The following is a 21751-nucleotide window of genomic DNA, read 5'->3' as shown; positions in this document are numbered from 1 at the left end:
TAGCATATCTTCACATGGTATCAGAGCTAGTGCTCTTATAAAAAGTATCCTGTGAATATTGTGAAGGCTTGGTCTTGTGCAAGTACACGAACAACATGTAACTGATTCATAATGTCTCAAACACCTTCTCAGTATCCCATGATGTCTTATCAGGTTTCTCCATCATTGGAGACCCTAAGAAGGCATTATGGACTTAGCGAGGAAGAAGACACCTCATCTTCACCTTCTTTTTCTTCTCTTGTTACAAATAGGTAGAGTTTGAAGAGTACTTACACATCATGTATAGTTGAGCTTACACCCCTCCTACCAACTTGCTACTACATCCAAACAAGTTGGTGAAACTAATCACTTCTTCGATCATAGAGAACACACGACACTTGGAAGGACTAGTGACCTATCTTCTTCATCTGAGCCAGGCCCAGTGTGAGGTTTGTACAACTCCTTTGTCCAGCGCCACCTCTGTCTCCCTTGCCATTGCCCCACTAGCCAAGTACTGGCCACAAAGACCCCCCGCCCGCGTTTCCCCCCCACTCCCCCCCCCCTCCCAAGTTCTTGGTCCGCCTACTCCCCTCCCCCCGCCTTCTACTCCGCCCACACCCCCCCCTCCCCCGTGCCTGGCCACCCGCCTACTCCTCCGCAGTGTGTCAAAACAGAAGCGGTCTTCCCCTCGCCATTGATCCCCCACCCTCCAAGTTGCTCCCTCGATCTGCAGCAACTCCCCCCCCCCCCCAGGTAGCACCGCGACGTGATTGGTAGTCCTCGCAAAAGGGACGCGCAATGGAAACCTCTAGTCAAACGCCGGCGCACTTAGCGAGGGCCCCCAATCAAACACCTTGCATGTCGTCCTCTCTGAGAAGTAGCTCCTAGCCGTCCGAGCTAAGGAGCTGGAGATGGAAACACCGATTTATGGTCAGATAGTAGGACATTCCCCAGCCAGGGCCCAGTTTCGGGACTGGCTTCAGTCCACGCTGCGCATCCGCACAACGCAGATCGTGGAGGCGGTCCTAATGGGCCAAGGGATCTTCATGGTCCGGCTCAGTTCGATGGACGCAGCTCGCGAGTTACTCGCCAGTTCACCATATGCATCCACAAAGGGGGTCATATACATGGTTCCTTGGTACAACGGCTTTACTGTGGAGGCGTTTGCACTCCAAAATAGGTTTCTCCGACACCCAGTCACCCTTCTTTTCCTCGGCCTGGCGATAGAGTATCGCCAGTTGGTAGAAGACTTTGGTCGGCTCTTTGGCACTTTTCTTCCCGCGTCCTTCACGGATGCAATGACAACGGCAAGAGTCCCAAAGGTACGGGTGGTAGTGAAAGTGTTCAAGAATATCCCACAGTTCTTAGAGATTGAGGTAGGCGGGCACTCCTTTAGGTAGCAGGTCATTGTGACGAGGCAGCCAGGGCAGTGCCTGCGCTGCCACGACTATGGGCATCAGGCAGCAGGTTGCACGCCCTTCGGAGCCAAGGTGGCTCCGCCGACAGGCCCGCAGGTGGAAGCTGATGGCTTTACACGGATCTAGAGACGACAGAGAGGGAGATGGCAGGGGGGAGCGCAACCAGCGTCTCAAACCCAGTCTCGGCAACAGAAAGTAGGAGGGCGTGTGACGCCCCCTCGACATAGCACTCCACAGTCCCTCCTTACCCGCCCCACCCGGTAGGACCGCAACCCCCCACATCCACCACCCGCGCCACAGACTACTTCTCCCGAGTCCCCACAGCCCCCACACCTACCACTCTCCACATCCCATGTCCCCCTCCCCCCCCCCACTGACCCTGGCCCACAGCCCCCCACTTCCATGACCACCAGCTCCCCTCCCCCCTTCTCCCCCCCCCCAAACCCACCATGTACTTCCGTCCATCCCACCATCCCTCGATCATCCTCCCCCCCACCACCTCCTGTACCGAGCATCCCCCCCTTATCTGCATCTGGTTCAGGCGATCCCCCCCCAAACCCACCTCCTCTCCTCCCACAGGAGGTGATGAGCCACACACGCCTACATCCTCTTCGCACCAGTAGTCCTCCCCCTCCCATACAGCCACCAGCTCATCCATCCCTGCCGCCTGTCACATGTTCCCGAGACAGGCACACCTGTTGCCACAAGAGTTCTTCCGCAGTGGCCCATGGTCCTACTTGAGAGTTGCGGAGCGCGGAGAGTTCCCACTATCTCTAGAGGTGGGGATCTTCGTGGTTCGTAAGTCAAGCAGGGACAAGGTCCATTTTCTAGCACCACCAGATGGACCAAACTACGCTTTTTTTCTTCAGTCCTCTTACTCAAGGGAGTGGACGACGACACAGATAGAGGAAGAGTTGAAGAGTCAAGTGGCGGATCACACCTCCTAGTGGATGGGAAAAGGACTAGCATTGTTTGCACAGCAGTGGCCTGGTTGCATGATGGACATTAACTGGTGGCGAACCACACCTCCCAATGGATGGGAAAAGAAGGACTAGCATTGTTTGCACAGCAGTGGCATGGTTGCATGATGGACATTAACTGGTGGCGGACCACACCTCCCAGTGGATGGGAAAAGGACTAGCATTGTTTGCATAGAGGAAGAGTTGAAGAGTCAGATAGCGGACCACACCTCCCAGTGGATGGGAAAAGAAGGACTAGCATTGTTTGCACAGCAGTGGCCTGGTTGCATGATGGACATTAACTGGTGGGCTGGTGCCGAGGTCCCTCACTTGAGCATTATCTTCTGGTCGTACAGTTGGAGACCCAAGGGCATTTATTAGAAGGCTTAAATTTATAAGCCAAAACCCTGAAGATGAAGACATAGTACCACTTGCTTATCTTAGGATCAAACTCGTCGCGAAAGGAGAGCACACTATCGATGCTCTGATTGATAAAGGAGCAGATTTTAATATCTTGACCTATGAAGCATGGACCCTACTAGGCCAACCAGAGCTCACACCGACTAATGCAACTCTTAGCCCTTACGGGGAACACCCACAAGCACTCATAGGGAAGTGCAAAATCCTTGCGACAATTGAAACTGAAAGCTTGCCTATCCTATTTCATGTTCCTCCAAATAGTGCTAATTGCGAGAAGGAAACCCTCCTAGGAAAACCCTTCAAAAGGGCGACCAAGTGTGAGGACTATGTAGCACAGAGGATACACCTGACACTACCGAGTGTGAGGATAGTCACAACCTTTAGCAAGGGTGACCTCATCGAACCCCGAGGGAAAGGCAAGGAAGATGCTGGCATAACAGTCAAGCCTACTAACGAGAGCAAGGACTTGTTGGAAGAGTTGATATAAGCAGAAGTCGAATAACGAGAACCAGTGAGTGAGGCCATGCCTGAAACAAGAAGGTCAAGAGACAATGCCAAGGACGGGCTTTGGACTTACAAATATCGTAGAAGACCCCAAAAGAAGCCCAAGCCTTATAGACAATGGCATCGATGAAGGGTCAGCACAACACCACGATGGATATCCAAAGCGTTGCTACGTGCTCAAGGGTATTACACAGGTAACCGATGGATTTGGGTGCCAAAACTCCCTGCTAAACCTTCTCTATCGACTGAAGGCCAGATCGTATCAAGAGCAAAGAAGCGTAGGAGATCTAAACGAAAAACCAAGTCTCGAGTCAAAAACATTGGAGTGACTGAGCCCCTTACCGTCGAAATCAAAAAACCAAACGGGACTAATCGGAGGGTAGATCCTCAACCTAGCGTGCTTGACAAGCAGATATCAAATGTAATAATTGAGGATACGCAAAAGCCACTAGTGCCCAAGGAGCCTTTGATTCCCCAAGAGGAGTGCTCATGGCAAGGTTAAATGCTCAACAAAGCAAATGGTAAAATCATCTAATAGCCACGAGCAAATCTTCCAGCCAGTGTCGGAGCCACTTAGAAGTCCCAAGTCTCCTACACCCTCTTTCTCTAAACAGACACAGGAAGCACAACAGCAGTCATCAAGTGCAACTGCTCAATCCCAATCTCTATCTCCATCTAAGCTTCCAAATGTCCAAGAGGTGGGACATGACACCATCCATAGCTCTCGGCCCAAGGATATGCCTGTGCAACCTAATGTGACTAGATCAACTCATGCTCGATCTACACAAGTGAATGCTCAAAGGCCAACAAAAGACACAACCACTTCCGATCACCCTAAGGACTTGACATTGCAATCTACTAACAGTAGCCAGTCCACTGAAATAACTGCTACTACTTCCAATCAGGAATCACAGCAGTCACAACCCCTGGCCGTGACAACGTCCCTTGCGAAACGTATCCTTAGCAGTTCACTTGTGGAGGAGGTGCCGCAACCAGCATCGTTGACAACTCCAGCACTCCCAAAGTGCCTAAAGCCTAGGCTAGTGGAGGTAAACAGAAGGGAATTGGCTGAAGAGCTAGACTCTCCAAAAAGAGAGGCAGTTATATCCTCACAATCTAGTGAGGCTATTCAACAGGCCACGGCTATGTCCCATGAGGACACACTAGAGAAAGAGAATGCTGAGGCCCAACCAAGCACATCAACGACTAACCTAATTCAAGGTCCCGAGTCTTCAAGGGATACACCTGGATTCCCTAAGAAAAAGAAGAGAAAAGAACGAAAACAACAACGGCAGTTGCGAGTGGCTGTAGACCCCAAGAAGATTAAAACCAAGAGTGCCAAAGAGCTGAGGAATAAAGCATCGAGACCATCCACCAATGAACCCATTGATGTCTCTCCTAATAGCGGTGAAACCTCAGACACATCCGTGTGTTCTTAAAAATCAAAGCAGCCGTTACCATCAACGGTTGCTTGCAACACTCAATCCACCAACAACAGAACTCGCATTGACCAATCAAGAGTAGATACAATACTGTCACAACAGGGTGACAAATTTATACCAGTCACATCTAAGGAGAACCATGACGCAATAACAAAGCCTCAAGGGAAACATGGAAACCCCGAGAGCATAAGCAACCCTAGCATTGACCAATCTTGCTCATCTAGGCCTGAGCCCCCAGCTATGCTAAAGCCTAGGGAAACTCCTAGAACCTTGCATGAGATAGCAACCGAACAAGCCCTCGTTGAACATAGAAGTGTCGCAGAATGCTTAACTAAGTTGGATGCTAAGCTCAAAGTATTCGTACGTGTCTATGTCCTCGCAGACATGGGCGTATTCCCTAAGGAGCAACTTAAATAATACTTGTCATTTCCCCTATCCTGGGAAGAGCAAGAATATCTTGATGAGCACTATGACAAGCTCCTGCATGAACGCATGCGACTCACCTCTGACGAGAAAGCCGACGAACTACACTTAACTGTAGCATTCAATGATGTGCTCTACCAACCAAATCTCTTAGAGATAGAGTAACTAAAGCAACAATCAGAGGGTGGAAGTCAATTTTAAAAACATTAGTTTGAAAACCGCGTTGCAATGGCCGAACTAGGAGCCCAAATTATGACAGTCTCAGAGGAGCAATTGGCCAAATGGCGGTCTCAAAGAGACCCAACCTATGTGGCACCAACTTCCTTTCAAGTTTGAACTGCCATTCGAGGTACGGACTTAGCTGGAACTAGCCAAAAGACCTTTCTGGCTGATAAGGTTCTCACTGAGAAGTTACATGTTGCCAGTAGACTCGAACAAGGTGCCATGCTACTCGATGTTGCAAAATATCTATCGTTATTGAGTAAGCTGCCACGAGTACTAGATGCGTGTGCTACACTCCAGTACAATCCGGAGTTCTACAATTGGCTTTTATCCTCGTGAAGTGACATGGATTCGTAAATATGTATATAAATAAACAATGAATTTTGTGACCCTATATAGACAATATCAACACACACAAGCAATGATAGTCAAGCGCAGGGAGAAGAGTTGGGTTTGACAGGCTAAGCTCCTCAGGTTCTCCTCTCACCACACATTTAGAAGTCGTGTAACCATTCCCGCCTCCAAGTGGAGGGCATGCAACCCTCATTACTGCCATAGGAAGCCTTGACCAACATCTCTAATGGTGTAGATGGGACACCGTCCCTTTCTATACACCTTTTCCCTTTCCGGTCTATCCTTCCGAGGATGAGCCCTGCCCCACTCCATAACAACCAATCTACACAACTTAACATAAGCTAAGATCTGCTAATGGATGGAGGCAAAATGAACATCATCGCGGGGACCGTCCCTCTACAACAAACACTGCATGCCTCACCTCTCCCCTCCTCATCATATGCACTTGATAACCCACTGTATAATCCCTTCCATGCGAATAGTTTTATCCTGTCTCAAGGCCTAATCCTTGGTTCGCATTTTGCAGGTCCCCCTACGATAGCCGACATGGGGCACCTAGTGCAGCTAGCTTGCAAGGACGCTATCTGCCGTCGGAGGAAGCATGCAGCACAAGCTCCTCCATCGGAACGCTACGTACCTACCCTTAAAAGGTATGCAAAGAAAGGAGGCCCCAAGCGACACCGCCCCGGACGTAGGCCAAAAAATCCCCAGGCCAGGGGAATAGAAGCTCAAGGGAGCACACGGGGCATGGCAACACCGGTCGTGCGGGCCCCCACCAGACGCTCGGGCACCAAGTGCTCGAAAGAGGAGAGGGCAGCTCGAGACAAGCAAGAATTTGATGCATTGTTCAAAAGCATTCTGGAAACAGTTGCAGCCAGGGACTACACCATTCAGGTCTTGGCCGACATCTTCCCTGCCCAGCCTCACAGGAGCCCCTCACCAGCACAGCCTCAGTCGCCCAACCACCCGAACTCACCCCGCCTCGTACAAATAGAGTAGCCCCATGTTGTATAAAAGGCTTATCAAATGCTACCTGGCCATGACTTTTTGTCTCTAAATGGTTAAGTGCTGACAGGTTTCCCAATTGTACAAACTTTTCATAATTGCGTTTAATATATTTCACAGCTTTAGCAAAAGAAAAAGATAATCAAGCACAGGTGATAAGTATCTAAGTCAACACCATGGAATTTAGATAAGTAAAATCGACTGCATTAAATGCAACCAACAACATATTTTTGTCATTTTTCCTCAGGCTATTTATTGCATGTTTTCAACACACAGTTGGACACATTCTAATCACAAGTTTCCAGATTGCTAGTCATGGAGTCAGCTTCGAGGTTCACAAATTGTGAGATCTTTGAGGTGGAGACATACACTATGTTCCACTGTCTCTTTCTCTCTCTCTCTCTGTTCACACTCTGTCTTGGTCATACGCTTCCACACCTTTTCACTTTGACATGGTATCAGAGCATTGAAGGACCTGCTAAGGGTGGACCTACCTAAAGAGGAGATTTCCACGCAACACAAGGTTGCGTTTTCAATGTTCAAGGGCGAGCAGGAGGGCCACGCATCAAAACAAGGCTGAGGCAAGTGTGGGCCTGTGAGAAAGGAGCTGAGTTGCTGAAGATGTTGCTGATTTTTGCTATTTGAGAAGGAAGAAGGCTGTGTTTCGGGCCTTCAAGTTTAGATTTTACCTTTTCATCACCTCCAGCGAGTGAAGGAGCGGAACAAGCAAAGAAGAGCCCAAGCAGGCTGCATACACACAATCAAAGGAGGTCTTTTTTTGTGTTTTGTGCAAGCATTTTAGGTGAAGATGTCTTCTAATGCCGAGACAAAGTTTCAGGTGATCATGGATCGAAAGGTGCCCGTGTTACCGGCTCTTCCATCAGATCAAAAGCTCAATGGCGAGAAATACTACATTTGGCGGGTTATGATGCTTGCCATTTTGGAGCCCTATGATTTGGTGGAGCTTGTTACGGAGACTATCTATCATCCTTCTTTCCAAGACGAGTCCAAACTCTTTACAAGTGATAAGTTGGAGCTGGCAAAGGCTCAGGCACATTGGGACAAACTAAATGCTCGCATCTACTCGTTTTTATTTCTCTCATGCACTACAATTATGATCTCTCATATAGAGCATTTGACCGTGCTCCAAGAGATATAACTAGAGCTTGATCAAATGTATAATCGCATGACCGTCATGAAATGAGTTTGTTTGGAAGTGTAGATGAGGACCCTAAGTGTCAACAAGTCATCTTCTATGCGGGAGCATATTAATAAGCTGAGACAGTTCAGATGTAGGTATAAAACGCAAGGAAGGTGATCGCTTCTGAAGACATGGCGATAACTCTTCTTTCACAATTAACACCTCATTTCAATGGTTTTTATTCCGCCTCAATTGCCTCAGGGCAATTGGAGACTATTCATTGGGAGGAGTTGGTTCCTATGGTATTGGACCAAGAGAAGCAGTTGAAAGGGACCAATGCTTCTAAATCAAAGGCATTGGTGGGTCAATCCTCCCAAAAAAATGGGAAGGACCAAAAGAAGGAGGAGGACAAATCAAAGAAGGACAAGGAAAATGAGTCCACTTGTCACATCTGCAACAAGACAGGTCACTAGAAAAAGGATTGCCTCGACAAAGAGAAGAAGGAAAAGGAGAAGAATAAGCAATCTTCAAAGGATTCTGAAGCGATGGATGCTCCCTCATTAGCTACTTTCCTCCACTTGGAGGTGGTTGAGGTATCAACCCTGAAAGCCTCTAATGTTGTATTGACAGCCCCATACATTCGGGAGTGGATTGTTGACAGTAGTGCCTCCTAGCACATGACTACTTCTACAGCAAGTGTTACTCATTTGCCACCTTCGCATGATTCTCATTGGTGATATTTATTCTATCCCTATTAAGGGATAGGGTAATATGCATCTTATTCCAAATGGGCAAGGTGGTGCCCATACATCTGAGGTGCTTTATGTGCCAACCTTGGGATACCATCTACTTTCGGTACACAAGCTTTGTGCCCTCGGTCTCTTGGTGGAGTCTGATATGGATTCCTTTCGGATTCTTGATTGTGGATCCAGATAGGTCCTTGCTTCAGGTTATAAGGAGAATGGAGTCTACAAGTTGCGGTCTTCTTCTACCTTGACTTCTCTTCTTCTTACCTCTCAAACACAGTCCGAGCTTTGGCATGCTCGATTTGGCTGCCTCAACTATGATTACCTATGGAAGGCGTCTAAGGGACAACTTGTTTGAGGTTTACCAAATATTGTGGTGAGCCAGCAACCGTGTGTATCCTGCATCCGTGGGAAGCAAACTCATGATGCTATTCCTAGCAAGGCTTCGAGGCAGTCTTCAACACCCTTGGAGCTTGTTTCTACTAATCTTTGTGGACCAATGAGGACGGAGTCCCTTAAAGAAAGCTTGTATTTTTGAAGTTGAAGTCAGAGGCTTTCTCCAACTTCACGGATTGGTTGCTCTTTGAGGAGAACCGATCGGACCGGAAACTGAAGACCTTACAATCGGATAAGGGCTGAGATTTTGTTTCTAATGAGCTTGCTTGTTTTTGTGCAGATCGTGGTATTCACCAAGAGTTTGCCAACACCAACACCCCTCAAGAGAATGGCCTCTTGGAGCAAAAGAATCACAGTGTGATTGAGATGGCCCGTACCATGATGGAGCATCGACAGACACCTCAATGTCTATGAGCTGAGGCTATGGTTGCTACAATTCACATTCTTAATTGGTCCCCTATTTCTGTTATTGTTGGTATGACACCTTATGAGGCGTATTTTGGGTCTAAGCCAAATGTTTCTTATTTCAGGGTTTTGGGGTGTGATGCCTATGTTCACATCTCGAAAACACAGCATGACAAATTTGAAGCGGCTTCCAAAAGACAGGTGTTTGTGGGTTATAGCTTGCACTCTCAAGGTTACCGATTATATGATCCCATTAAGCGGGATGTCTGCATGAGCCGTGATGTTCGGTTTGTGGAAGTTCCAACCTTAGAGGGAAGTGAGGAACACCCTGTTCTTGGAGATCCCAGTGATAGCTGGGCGCCAACGACCGTCCCTCTAGAGTCTATGCCTCTTGAGGATTCTTCTTCGGATGAGGAGCTTATTTCTCAACCACCAGACTCACCAATTCAACCCTAGCAGTCGATGGACCTTCCAAAGACTTCGTCCAAATGGAGAGCGACGAAGAGAGATCCAACCTCCTCCTCGTCGGGCACGTGACACTCTTCGTGATGCAAGGATTGAGGGGGTCCCTAAGGAGTGGCAACTACAGGATGGCCTGGGGCATTCTCGAAGGAACCAAGCATATACCACACCGAGCTCGTGTACACTAATTACTATTTGATGACTCGTGCCATGTAGGATTGGGAGCCCACCTCAATGAAGGAGGCTTTACAACATGATCATTTGATGAGAGCGACGGAGCTCGAGTTAGAGTCAATTGAGAGGAATGGCACTTGGTACCTTATACCTAAGCCTTCTCATAAGAAGGTCATTGGAGTCAAATGGGTCTTCAAGACCAAGCACCCCAGTAATGGCATGTTGGACAAGCATAAGGCCCGCCTTGTTACTAAAGGTTTTGCATAGGGCCCACACATTGATTTCCATGATACTTTTGCCCCTACAGCTTGAATGGCTACTATTCATGCCGTTCTTGCCTTGGCTCATAGGAGATGGCCAGTCTATCAGTTGGATGTGAAGTCTTTCTTCTTGAATGGGGAGTGAAGGAGGAGATCTATGTTGAGCAACCTCCAAGCTTCGGTTCTTTTGATGGTAAGGCATACAAGTTGAGAAAGGCCTTCTATGGCCTTACGTAGGCTCCCCATGCTTGGAATGAGAAGATTAACTCGTTTCTCCAACAGAAATTGGGGTATCGGCATTCCAAGGGCGACCCTCAGCTTTATGTTCACACCTCAGGTGGAGGTCATATGCTATTTGTCCTTTATGTGGATGACTTGATTGTGATAAGTAACCATGTCTAGATGGTCAAGCATACAAAGGCAGCACTTCATGAGAAGTTCGAGATGGCGAATATGGGACTAGGTCATGAGATCTATCAGACTCCAAGGGGGATCTTTATTTCCCAACAACAGTATGTGCAGGAGCTCTTGACTACATGTGACCCAAGATGGTGCATTGGCAGGCTGTTCAAAGAATTTTGTGGTTCCTTCAGAGAACCCCTAATCTTGGAATCTATTATCCAACACGTACAGGTGATGCAAACTTGGTACTTATAGGATGGAGTGATTCAGATTGAGCTAGCGATGTGGATCATCGGAGGTCCACGACCAGTTATTGCTTTACCTTGGGTACCGATGCTATTTCATGGAGTAGCAAAAAGCAAACCACCACGGTTGCCCTATCTTCGACTAAGGCGGAGTATCGAGTAGCGTCTTCTAGCACATGTGAGACAGTGTGACTTTGCAAGCTATTAGAGGAGCTTGGCTGCCCACCTAGAGGTCCTATTGTTCTTCAGTGCGATAATGAGAGTTGCCTTGCCTTGGCACGGAACCCTGTGCGTCATGCTCGAACAAAGCACATCAAGATCCAGTACCATTTCATTCGAGAGAAGCTTTTGGATGAGACTATTGATATGGTCTACTGCAAGACAGCCAACAATCTTACAAACTTGTTTATGAAGGCGCTTCCTCAGGCTTTCCTTCAATAGCACTCCAGATCCCTTAGCCTTATGCCATGTCCAAGATCTGAGAGGGGGTGTTAGAGATTGTCATCTCTTGGACATGCATTTCTTGTCAATTGTGTGTGCTGGCAGTTTTGCACAGTCCGTAGGTGTGCCACATCAATAGGCACATATGCCACGTGGCAGCACTGGTCTGATCACCACATCACCAGCAAGCAATCGAACAGTTTTTTTCTAGTCAGGCAATACAATCGGCTGCATTAAATGCAACTGACACATATTTTTGTCATTTTTTCTCAGGCTATTTATTACCTATTTTAGCACACAATTGGATACATTCTGATCACATGTTTCCAAATTGCTGATCGTGGAGATTGCTTCAAGGTTCACATATTGTGAGATCTTCGAGGTGACGACATACGCAAACATACACTGCGCCCATATACATATCTGCTTTCTTATACAACATTCTTCATTGCAGATTTTCTGTGTTCCACTGTGTGTGTGTGTGTATGTGTGTGTGTGTGTGTGTGTGTGATACGCTTCCACACCGCTTCACTTTGACACCCTCTAAATCGAGAAGCAATTGAACCTATGTTTCCTAGAGATCCTCCAATCCAATGGATGTTGGAGTATTCCTCCAGTTCAGATGTTAGTGACACTTGACTGCAGTCCTATCTTTACCATCTACGTATTAGTTGATTCTTGCAAGGCATACTCTGGCTATCTTCTCTCTTCCACTCCACATTTCTACTCTTACCTACCTACATCTTTAGACTGCCTAGAAATCCCTTCATAACTAACACAATGCACTTATGAGCACTTTTCATTGAAGTTGAGGTCCATGTGTTTTATAGTTTTGTGAGGTAGTTACTGCTCCTTGTCTTTTCAAGTTGGTACTAACCCCTACAAAACATACCAATTGATCAAATTGAAGACTTGGATCATTCAAGTCCTAGACTGACAGACACTGGCCAGCTTGTTAGCAGAAGCTGTGTAAGACCCCAGATGAGTCAAATAACCTCTACCCTTAGATTGCTGAGGACAACAATCCAATAAGCGGAGGTGAGTGTGAGGGCTTTGTAACTATACCATGGCATTGCTATCGAAAACACCTATATAGGGAGTAATAGTGACTCTGAGCCTTGCTTGATTTCCACTCTACATGTGAATTCCTATACCCAATGGCGAACCCTCTTATGTGTGGTGTCACGGGAGTGTAGTCTTGGGATGTGCCTATGTTGTACTGTTTCTTTGATTGAATAATACAATAGAATACCTTGCTCTCACATATCGTGTTACCTTTATGTGCTGTGTTGAGTGAGTGAACGAGCGCAGATGCATCACGGGCGCGTGCGGGGTGGGGGGGGGGGGGGGGTGGTGTGAATGAGATTGCTAACTCTTTGTACTTGCTTAAATCCATAAAAAACATAAAGACTTCAGACACATTAGAAAGAACTTGCAACAAGGGGAAAAGTTTTTGGTGTAGTTGAAGAAGACACATTGAGGTCTTTGTCAAAGAATGGATTTTTCAAAAGGTGAAATTTGACAGACCTGAGATGCTAAGGTTGCTTGAACCACTTGCAATACATTATCTAAATCTAAATAGTAAATAACGATGAGATGGACAAAGTAACACGATAAATCTTCAAGAAATTGATTTGTTGATATTTTGATCATGAAAATATGTAAAAATAGTGCCATTCAAAATTTGTCTAGATTGCTGCCCATAAATGTTAGAATTCTTAAAGGTACAATCTTTTTCATGGCCTGCAATGGGCAAATAAATGTCATCGAATCCTTCCAACAGGCTGATTTTCTGTATTGGCATTTTCTCACACCAGAAACAAACCCACACAATGGCACTCAAAACATGGCTCTCTTGAAAATAGTATAAGTTTACTGCTGAAAGATAGAATAATAGCATTTGTGACATCAACTGCAAGACTGACATTGCTGAACACTGAATACATCTTAAATATAGAGAATATACCTGCATGAAGTTTATAGGCTGGGTCATCAGGTGAAGAAGGATTGGAAAAGGGCCAGTAGAGACCCAAGCTGGATTCACATTCCTATATCGTACTACCATAGGTTGAACAGGAAGGCCTGGTGAAAATGCACCAGTCTTAAAAGAAATCAAAGCCTTTCCATTCGTAGTTGTCCCCTCTGGAAATATTACAACATGAGGCCAATAGTTATCTATAGCCCTTCTTTTAATTTGTGCTGCACAATCATGTCTAGAATTTGGTGAAATTCGATCCACTGGAATGATCTGGGTAAATAACATCCCAACATTAATATCAGTTAACTTACAAGTACAAACAATCTGTTCATCAAAGGCTACACAATATGGCTGCTTCCAAGAATTGCAAAATAATCTTCACTGCCTATTAGTTGTGCCTTGAAAGGAAAATTTACTAGCTAAAACTTTTGACAAACTCAAACTGGAAAAGGATGATGACAATATGTTTCAATAAGATAGCACCACAACAGCCTCGTGAACAATCCATCAATGAGAATTTGACACAAAGTACAGCTTATTTAACGTGTCCAAAAGGCCTAAATCAAGTAGATATTAACTGTTAGAAGTATAACATGTGAGCCCTATGTAAACAAGGGTACAAGAGGGAAGGTGAGGTGTGAATGAACTAGAGAACTGGGAAAACCCTAACCGTAGCTTCTAGTGGCTATATAAACAACCCTAAGGGTCACTCTCAATGTAGAAGAGAGAATGTACCAGTTGTACTTCTTGAGCAACTGAATAAGCAAGATCTTCTTCTTGTACTTTGTGACATCTCTTCTCCCTTTTGTGCACACTCCTCTATGCTGCAACTCTAATATTCTAACATGATATCAAAGCCACCTCTAATCCATTGAGCTTCCCACAATCACATCTTGACCTAACTGCCAACAACCTTCATTTCTTCCTCTTATCTTCTCAATCTCCATAGCTGTCTCCAACCCACTCAACTTATAGGACTTAGTGTGGACAAAGGAGGGCATATTAGCTCAGCCTTCTTTTAGGGATATCTTCCTCACTTCAAGGTGTTCCATGCCAGCACAATAAACCTCGACACTAGGCACCACAAAGCCCGGCATTGCTTGTTTCTCGGCAAAAAGCGCCAATCTCGACAACATCTCAATTCACAGCTGGTCCGGTGCTATAGGAGGCGCAATGCTAGCAACTTCCATGGGGCATTGGTAGCCCCCCAAGTGGGCTTCCCCCACCTAAAAGGGTTTCCCAAAATTCCTCCTCTGCTGGCCACTATGGGCAAAGCCCTAACCGTCACCCTGTCTGGCAGCCATAGCCAATAAGCTTGAAGATTGGTTTTCTTCAGTTTTCTTCTTATTGAAATCATGAACAGTGATTCTAATCACTGACTAAGGAAGATTCAAGTTCATTGCCAATCTAGAGGCTCAATACTCAAAGCTTCTTGTCCCAAAGGTGACTCTCAAGCCCATCATTCAATTGGATTCCGACACAAGCATTGCACTAAGCTTGGATATTAGTGTTTTTAAACACTACTGATCAATCTAGTTATCATTGCTTACTACAAGATATAAGGAAAGTCTTTCCAACTCTTATAACTACTCTAACAAATGTACCAAATCCTACACTTAAAGGTGTCATTCAGTCTTGTCTGGGTGAGAAGTTAAGAAATCAAAAGGAAGGAAGCACTAGCCATCTACCTCAATAACCCGTGACCAACTTTTAGTCCATATTGTTTCTACTAAATGTTCCTTGTGCAATAAAAAGGAACATATTGTAAGCAACTGCTAAAAAAAATATCCCAATAAGAAGTGCAACAAATGTAAGCAAACAGGACATATCACCAGTAAATATCCTAACTCCCCTGAAGCACCAAAAGAATTGGAAGCCAATTATGTCTCCAAAGCACTTGATGCCAGCCTTTTTTAGTATCTCATGTACCATCTTTCCATAAACATCCTTGTAGCCTACTTTTTAAAGACATCCCACTAATTGATTGAGGGCAACATTTCCATGCTATGTAATCCAATGCCACCTTGGAATTGAGAAGGGGGGTTAGAAGTATACCGTGTGACCCCTATGTAAGTAAGGGTGCATGAGGAAAGGTGAAGTGTAAATGGACAAAAGGATAGGGAAAACCCTAACCCTAGCTTCCAATGGCTATATAAACAGCCCTAAAGGTCACTCTCAAGGTAGATGAGAGAGTGTACCAGTTGTACTTCTTGAGCAACTGAATAAGCAAGATCTTCTTCTTGTACTTTGTGACCTCTCTTCTCCCTTTTGTGCACACTCCTCTATGCTACAACTCGAATATTCCAACATGGTATCAAAGCCATCTTTGATCCATTGAGCTTCCCACAATCACATCTTGACCTAAGTGCACAACTAACCTTCATCTCTTCATCTTATCTTCTCAATCTCCATAGTTGTCTACAACCCACTCAGCTTGCAGGACTTGGTGTGGCCAAAGGAGGGCATATTCGCTCAGCCTTCTTCTAGAGATATCTTCCTCACCTCAAGGCTTTCCATGCTAGCACGATAAACCTCCACACTAGGCACCTCAAAGCCGAGCATTGCTCGTTTCTTGGCAAAAAGAGCCGATCTCAATGTCTCAATTCACAACTGGTCCGGTGGTATAGGAGGTGCAATGCTAGCAACTTCCATGGGGCATTGGTAACCCCCCAAGTGGCTACTCCCACCTAAAAGGGTTTCCCAAAATTCCTTCTCTGCTGGCCACTATGGGCAAAGCCCTAACCATCACCCTATCTGGCAGCCATAGCCAATAAGCTTGAAGATTGGTTTTCTTCAGTTTTCTTCTTATTGAAGTCATGAACAGTGATTCTAGTCACTGACTAATCAAGATTCAAGTTCACTGCAAATCTAGAGACTCAATACTCAAAGCTTCTTGTCCCGAAGGTGACTCTCAAGCCCATCATTCAATTGGATTCCGACACAAGCATTGCACTAAGCTTGGATATTAGTGTTTTTAAACACTACTGATCAATCTAGTTATCATTGCTTACTGTAAGCTGTAAGGAAAGTCTTTCCAACTCTTATAACTACTCTAACAAATGTACCAAATCCTACACTTAAAGGTGTCATTCAGTCTTGTCTGGGTAAGAAGAAAAGAAATCAAAAGGAAGGAATCACTAGCCATCTACCTCAATAACCCGTGACCAACTTTTAGTCCATATTGTTTCTACTAAATGTTCCTTTTGCAATAAAAAGGAACATATTACAAGTCTCCAAAGCACTTGATGCTCGCCTTTTTTAGTATTTGATGTATCATCTTTCCATAAACATCCTTGTAGCCTACTTTTTAAAGACATCCCACTAATTGATTGAGGGCAACATTTCCATGGTATGTAATCCAATGCCACCTTGGCATTGAGAAGGGGGGTTAGAAGTATAGCATGTGAACCCTATGTAAGGAAGGGTGCATGAGGGAAGGTGAAGTGTGAATAGACTAAAGGATAGGGAAAACCCTAACCCTAGCTTCCAATGCCTATATAAACAACCCTAAAGGTCACTCTCAAGGTAGATGAGAGAGTGTACCAGTTGTACTTCTTGAGCAACTGAATAAGCAAGATCTTCTTCTTGTACTTTGTGACCTCTCTTCTCCCTTTTGTGCACACTCCTCTATACTACAACTCTAATATTCCAACATGGTATCAAAGCCATCTCTGATCCATTGAGCTTCCCACAATCACATCTTGACCTAAGTGCACAACTGACATTCATCTCTTCATCTTATTTTCTCAATCTCCATAGTTGTCTCCAACCCACTCAGCTTGCAGGACTTAGTGTGGCCAAAGGAGGGCATATTAGCTCAGCCTTCTTCTAGAGATATCTTCCTCACCTCAAGGCTTTCCATGCCAGCATGATAAACCTCCACACTAGGCACCTCAAAGCCGAGCATTGCTCATTTCTTGGCAAAAAGTGCCGATCTCAACGTCTCAATTCACAGCTGGTTCGGTGGTATAGGAGGTGCAATGCTAGCAACTTCCATGGGGCATTGGTAGCCCCCCAAGTGGGCTACCCCCACCTGAAAGGGTTTCCCAGAATTCCTCCTCTGCTGGCCACTATGGGCAAAGCCCTAACCGTCACCCTGTTTGGCAGCCGTAGCCAATAAGCTTGAAGATTGGTTTTCTTCAGTTTTCTTCTTATTAAAGTCATGAACAGTGATTCTAATCACTGACTAATCAAGATTCAAGTTCACTGCAAATCTAGAGACTCGATACTCAAAGCTTCTTGTCCCGAAGGTGACTCTCAAGCCCATCATTCAATTGGATTCCGACACAAGCATTACACTAAGCTTGGATATTAGTGTTTTTAAACACTACTGGATCAATCTAGTTATCATTGCTTATTGCAAGCTGTAAGGAAAGTCTTTCCAACTCTTATAACTACTCTAACAAATGTACCAAATCCTACACTTAAAGGTATCATTCAATCTTGTCTAGGTGAGAAGAAAAGAAATCAAAAGGAAGGAAGCACTAGCCATCTACCTCAATAACCCGTGACCAACTTTTAGTCCATATTGTTTCTACTAAATGTTCATTTTGCAATAAAAAGGAACATATTGCAAGCAACTGCTAAAAAAAATATCCCAACAAGAAGTGCAACAAATGTAAGCGAACAGGACATGTCAACAATAAATATCGTAACTCCCCTGAAGCACCAAAAGAATTGGAAGCCAACTATGTCTCCAAAGCACTTGATGCCCGCCTTTTTTAGTATTTGATGTAACATCTTTCCATAAACATCCGTGTAGCCTACTTTTTAAAGACATCTCACTAATTGATTGAGGGCAACATTTCCATGATATGTAATCCAATGCCACCTTGGCATTGAGAAGGGGGGTTAGAAGTATAGCATGTGAACCCTATGTAAGGAAGGGTGCATGAGGGAAGGTGAAGTGTGAATGGACAAAAGGATAGGGAAAACCCTAACCCTAGCTTCCAATGGCTATATAAACAGCCCTAAAGGTCACTCTCAGTGTAGTTAAGAGAGTGTGCCAGTTGTACTTCTTGAGCAATTGAATAAGCAAGATATTCTTCTTGTACTTTGTGACATCTCTTCTCCCTTTTGTGCACACTCCTCTATGCTGCAACTCTAATATTCTAGCATGATACCAAAGCCACCTCTGATCCATTCAGCTTCCCACAATCACATCTTGACCTAAGTGCCAACGACCTTCATTTCTTCATCTTATCTTCTCAATCTCCATAGTTGTCTCCAACCCACTGAACTTGCAAGACTTAGTGTGGCCAAAGGAGGGCATATTAGCTCAGCCTTCTTCTAGAGATATCTTCCTCACCTCAAGGCTTTCCATGCCAGCATGATAAACCTCCACACTAGGCACCTCAAAGCCGAGCATTGCTCGTTTCTTGGCAAAAAGTGCCGATCTCAACAACGTCTCAATTCACAGCTGGTCCGTGCTATAGGAGATGCAATGCTAGCAACTTCCATGGGGCATTGATAGCCCCCCAAGTGGGCTTCCCCCCACCTAAAAGGGTTTCCCAAAATTCCTCCTCTGCTGGCCACTATGGGCAAAGCCCTAACCGTCACCCTGTCTGGCAGCCGTAGCCAATAAGCTTGAAGATTGGTTTTCTTCTTATTGAAGTCATGAACAGTGATTCTAATCACTGACTAATCAAGATTCAAGTTCATTGCAAATCTAGAGACTCAATACTCAAAGCTTCTTGTCCCAAAGGTGACTCTCAAGTCCATCATTCAATTGGATTCCGAAACAAGCATTGCACTAAGCTTGGATATTAGTGTTTTTAAACACTACTGATCAATCTAGTTATCATTGCTTACTGCAAGCTATAAGGAAAGTCTTTCCAACTCTTATAACTACTCTAACAAATGTACCAAATCCTACACTTAAAGGTGTCATTCGGTCTTGTCTGGGTGAGAAGAAAAGAAACCAAAAGAAAGGAAGCACTAGCCATCTACCTCAATAACCCGTGACCAACTTTTAGTCCATATTGTTTCTACTAAATGTTCATTTTGCAATAAAAAGGAACATATTGCAAGCAACTGCTAAAAAAAATATCCCAACAAGAAGTGCAACAAATGTAAGCAAACAGGACATATCACCAGTAAATATCCTAACTCCCCTGAAGCACCAAAAGAATTGGAAGCCAACTATGTCTCCAAAGCACTTGATACCCGCCTTTTTTAGTATCTGATGTATCATCTTTCCATAAACATCCTTGTAGCCTACTTTTTAAAGACATCCCACTAATTGATTGAGGGCAACATTTCCATGATATGTAATCCAATGCCACCTTGGCATTGAGAAGGGGGGTTAGAAGTATAGCATGTGAACCCTATGTAAGTAAGGGTGCATGAGGGAAGGTGAAGTGTGAATGGACTAAAAGATAGGGAAAACCCTAACCCAAGCTTCCAATGGCTATGTAAACAGCCCTAAAGGTCACTCTCAATGTAGATGAGAGAGTGTGCCAGTTGTACTTCTTGAGCAATTGAATAAGCAAGATATTCTTCTTGTACTTTGTGACCTCTCTTCTCCCTTTTGTGCACACTCCTCTATGCTGCAACTCTAATATTCTAGCATGATACCAAAGCCACCTCTGATCCATTGAGCTTCCCACAATCACATCTTAACCTAAGTGCCAACGACCTTCATTTCTTCATCTTATCTTCTCAATCTCCATAGTTGTCTCCAACCCACTGAACTTGCAAGACTTAGTGTGGCCCAAGGAGGGCATATTATCTTCCTCACCTCAAGGCTTTCCATGCCAGCACGATAAACCTCCACACTAGGCACCTCAAAGCCGAGCATTGCTCGTTTCTGGGCAAAAAGTGCCGATCTCGACAATGTCTCAATTCACAGCTGGTCCGGTGCTATAGGAGATGCAATGCTAGCAACTTCCATGGGGCATTGGCAGCCCCCCAAGTGGGCTACCCCCACCTAAAAGGGTTTCCCAAAATTCCTCCTCTAATGGCCACTGTGGGCAAATCCCTAACTATCACCCTATCTGACAGCCATAACCGAAAAGTTTGAAGCTTGGTTTTCTTCAGTTTTCTTCTTATTGAAGTCATGAACAGTGATTCTAATCACTGACTAAGCAAGATTCAAGTTCATTGCAAATCTAGAGGCTCAATACTTGAAGCTTCTTGTCCCAAAGGTGACTCTCAAACCCGTCATTCAACTGACTTCCGACATTAGCATTGCACTAAGCTTGGTTATTAGTGTTTTTAAACACTACTGATCAATCTAGTTGTCATTGCTTACTGCAAGCTGTAAGGAAAGTCTTTCCAACTCTTATAACTACTCTAACAAATGTACCAAATCTTACACTTGAAGGTATCATTCAGTCTTGTCTGGATGAGAGGAAAAGAAATCAAAAGAAAGAAAGCACTAGTTCAACATCTACCTCAATAACCCATGATCAACTCTTAGTCCATACTGTTTCTACTAAATGTTTCTTTTGCAATAAAAAGGAACATATTGCAAGCAACTGCTAAAAAAAATATCCCAACAAGAAGTGCAACAAATGCAAGCAAACAGGACATATTACCAGTAAATGTCCTAACTCCCTTGAAGCAGCAAAAGAATGGGAAGCCAACTACATCTCCAAAGCACTTGATGACCGCGTTTTTAGTATCTGATGTATCATCTTTCCATAAACATCGTTGTGGCCTACTTTTTAAAGACATCCCACTAATTGATTGAGGGGAACATTTCCATGATATGTAATCCAATGCCACCTTGGCATTGAGATGGGGGGGTAGAAGTATAGCATATGAACCCCATGTAAGCAAGGGTCCATGAGGGAAGGTGAGGTGTGAATGGACTAAAGGATAGGGTGTTGAGAAACCCTTCACCCGCAGTTTGCGTTTTTGTGTTTTGCGTTTAGGGTTTGCAGCCCCAAAAAGGGGCGCCATCCTAGACTGATTGTGCCTATTTATAGGCCACTCTCTCATTCATTCCTTACTATTGATTCATTCAATCCATCACCTCTTCTCTCCAGCCTCTCTGCTACCCTCACACCCCTTTAGAAGGACATTGCGGTTCGTGGTTCGTGGCTGTCTTCATCATCTTCCTTGTGCTACGGCACCCTTGTTCCCTTGTATCACATTCACTCCATGATTCAGAACTTCATCATTCCATTCATCAAAGTTTCTTCTCTCTTCTCTTCTCTTCTCCATGTTTTCCGAGTTCACTCCATGTTCCTCGCCGCAAACCCTACTGTCTCACTGGTAAGTCATCTTTTGCCATAGGGAAAACCCTAACCCTAGCTTCCAATGGCTATATAAACAGCCCTAAAGGTCACTCTCAATGTAGATGAGAGAGTGTACCAGTTGTACTTCTTGAGCAACCAAATAAGTAAGATCTTCTCGTACTTTGTGACCTC

The 21751-nt window shown here is 44.9% G+C and overlaps 1 protein-coding gene across 6 annotated transcripts in view; it reads right to left on the bottom strand.

The window, feature by feature from the left end:
• Window positions 1-21751, bottom strand: part of LOC148023028 (lysophospholipid acyltransferase LPEAT2-like) — a 54695-nt gene that overhangs the window by 8844 nt on the left and 24100 nt on the right. For all 6 annotated transcript variants that reach the window (XM_087696026.1, XM_087696030.1, XM_087696031.1 and 3 more), the window contains exon 2: window positions 13365-13646. In XM_087696026.1, coding sequence (XP_087552152.1) covers window positions 13365-13646 — 282 coding nt within the window. The remainder of the gene's footprint in view (window positions 1-13364; window positions 13647-21751) is intronic.

This window comes from Lygodium microphyllum, chromosome 16, assembly GCF_053477565.2.
Source record: "Lygodium microphyllum isolate KBCC chromosome 16, Lygodium_microphyllum_v1.1.10, whole genome shotgun sequence".
Classification (NCBI taxonomy): Eukaryota; Viridiplantae; Streptophyta; class Polypodiopsida; order Schizaeales; family Lygodiaceae; genus Lygodium; species Lygodium microphyllum.
This window is presented reverse-complemented; position numbering and strand designations above follow the sequence as displayed.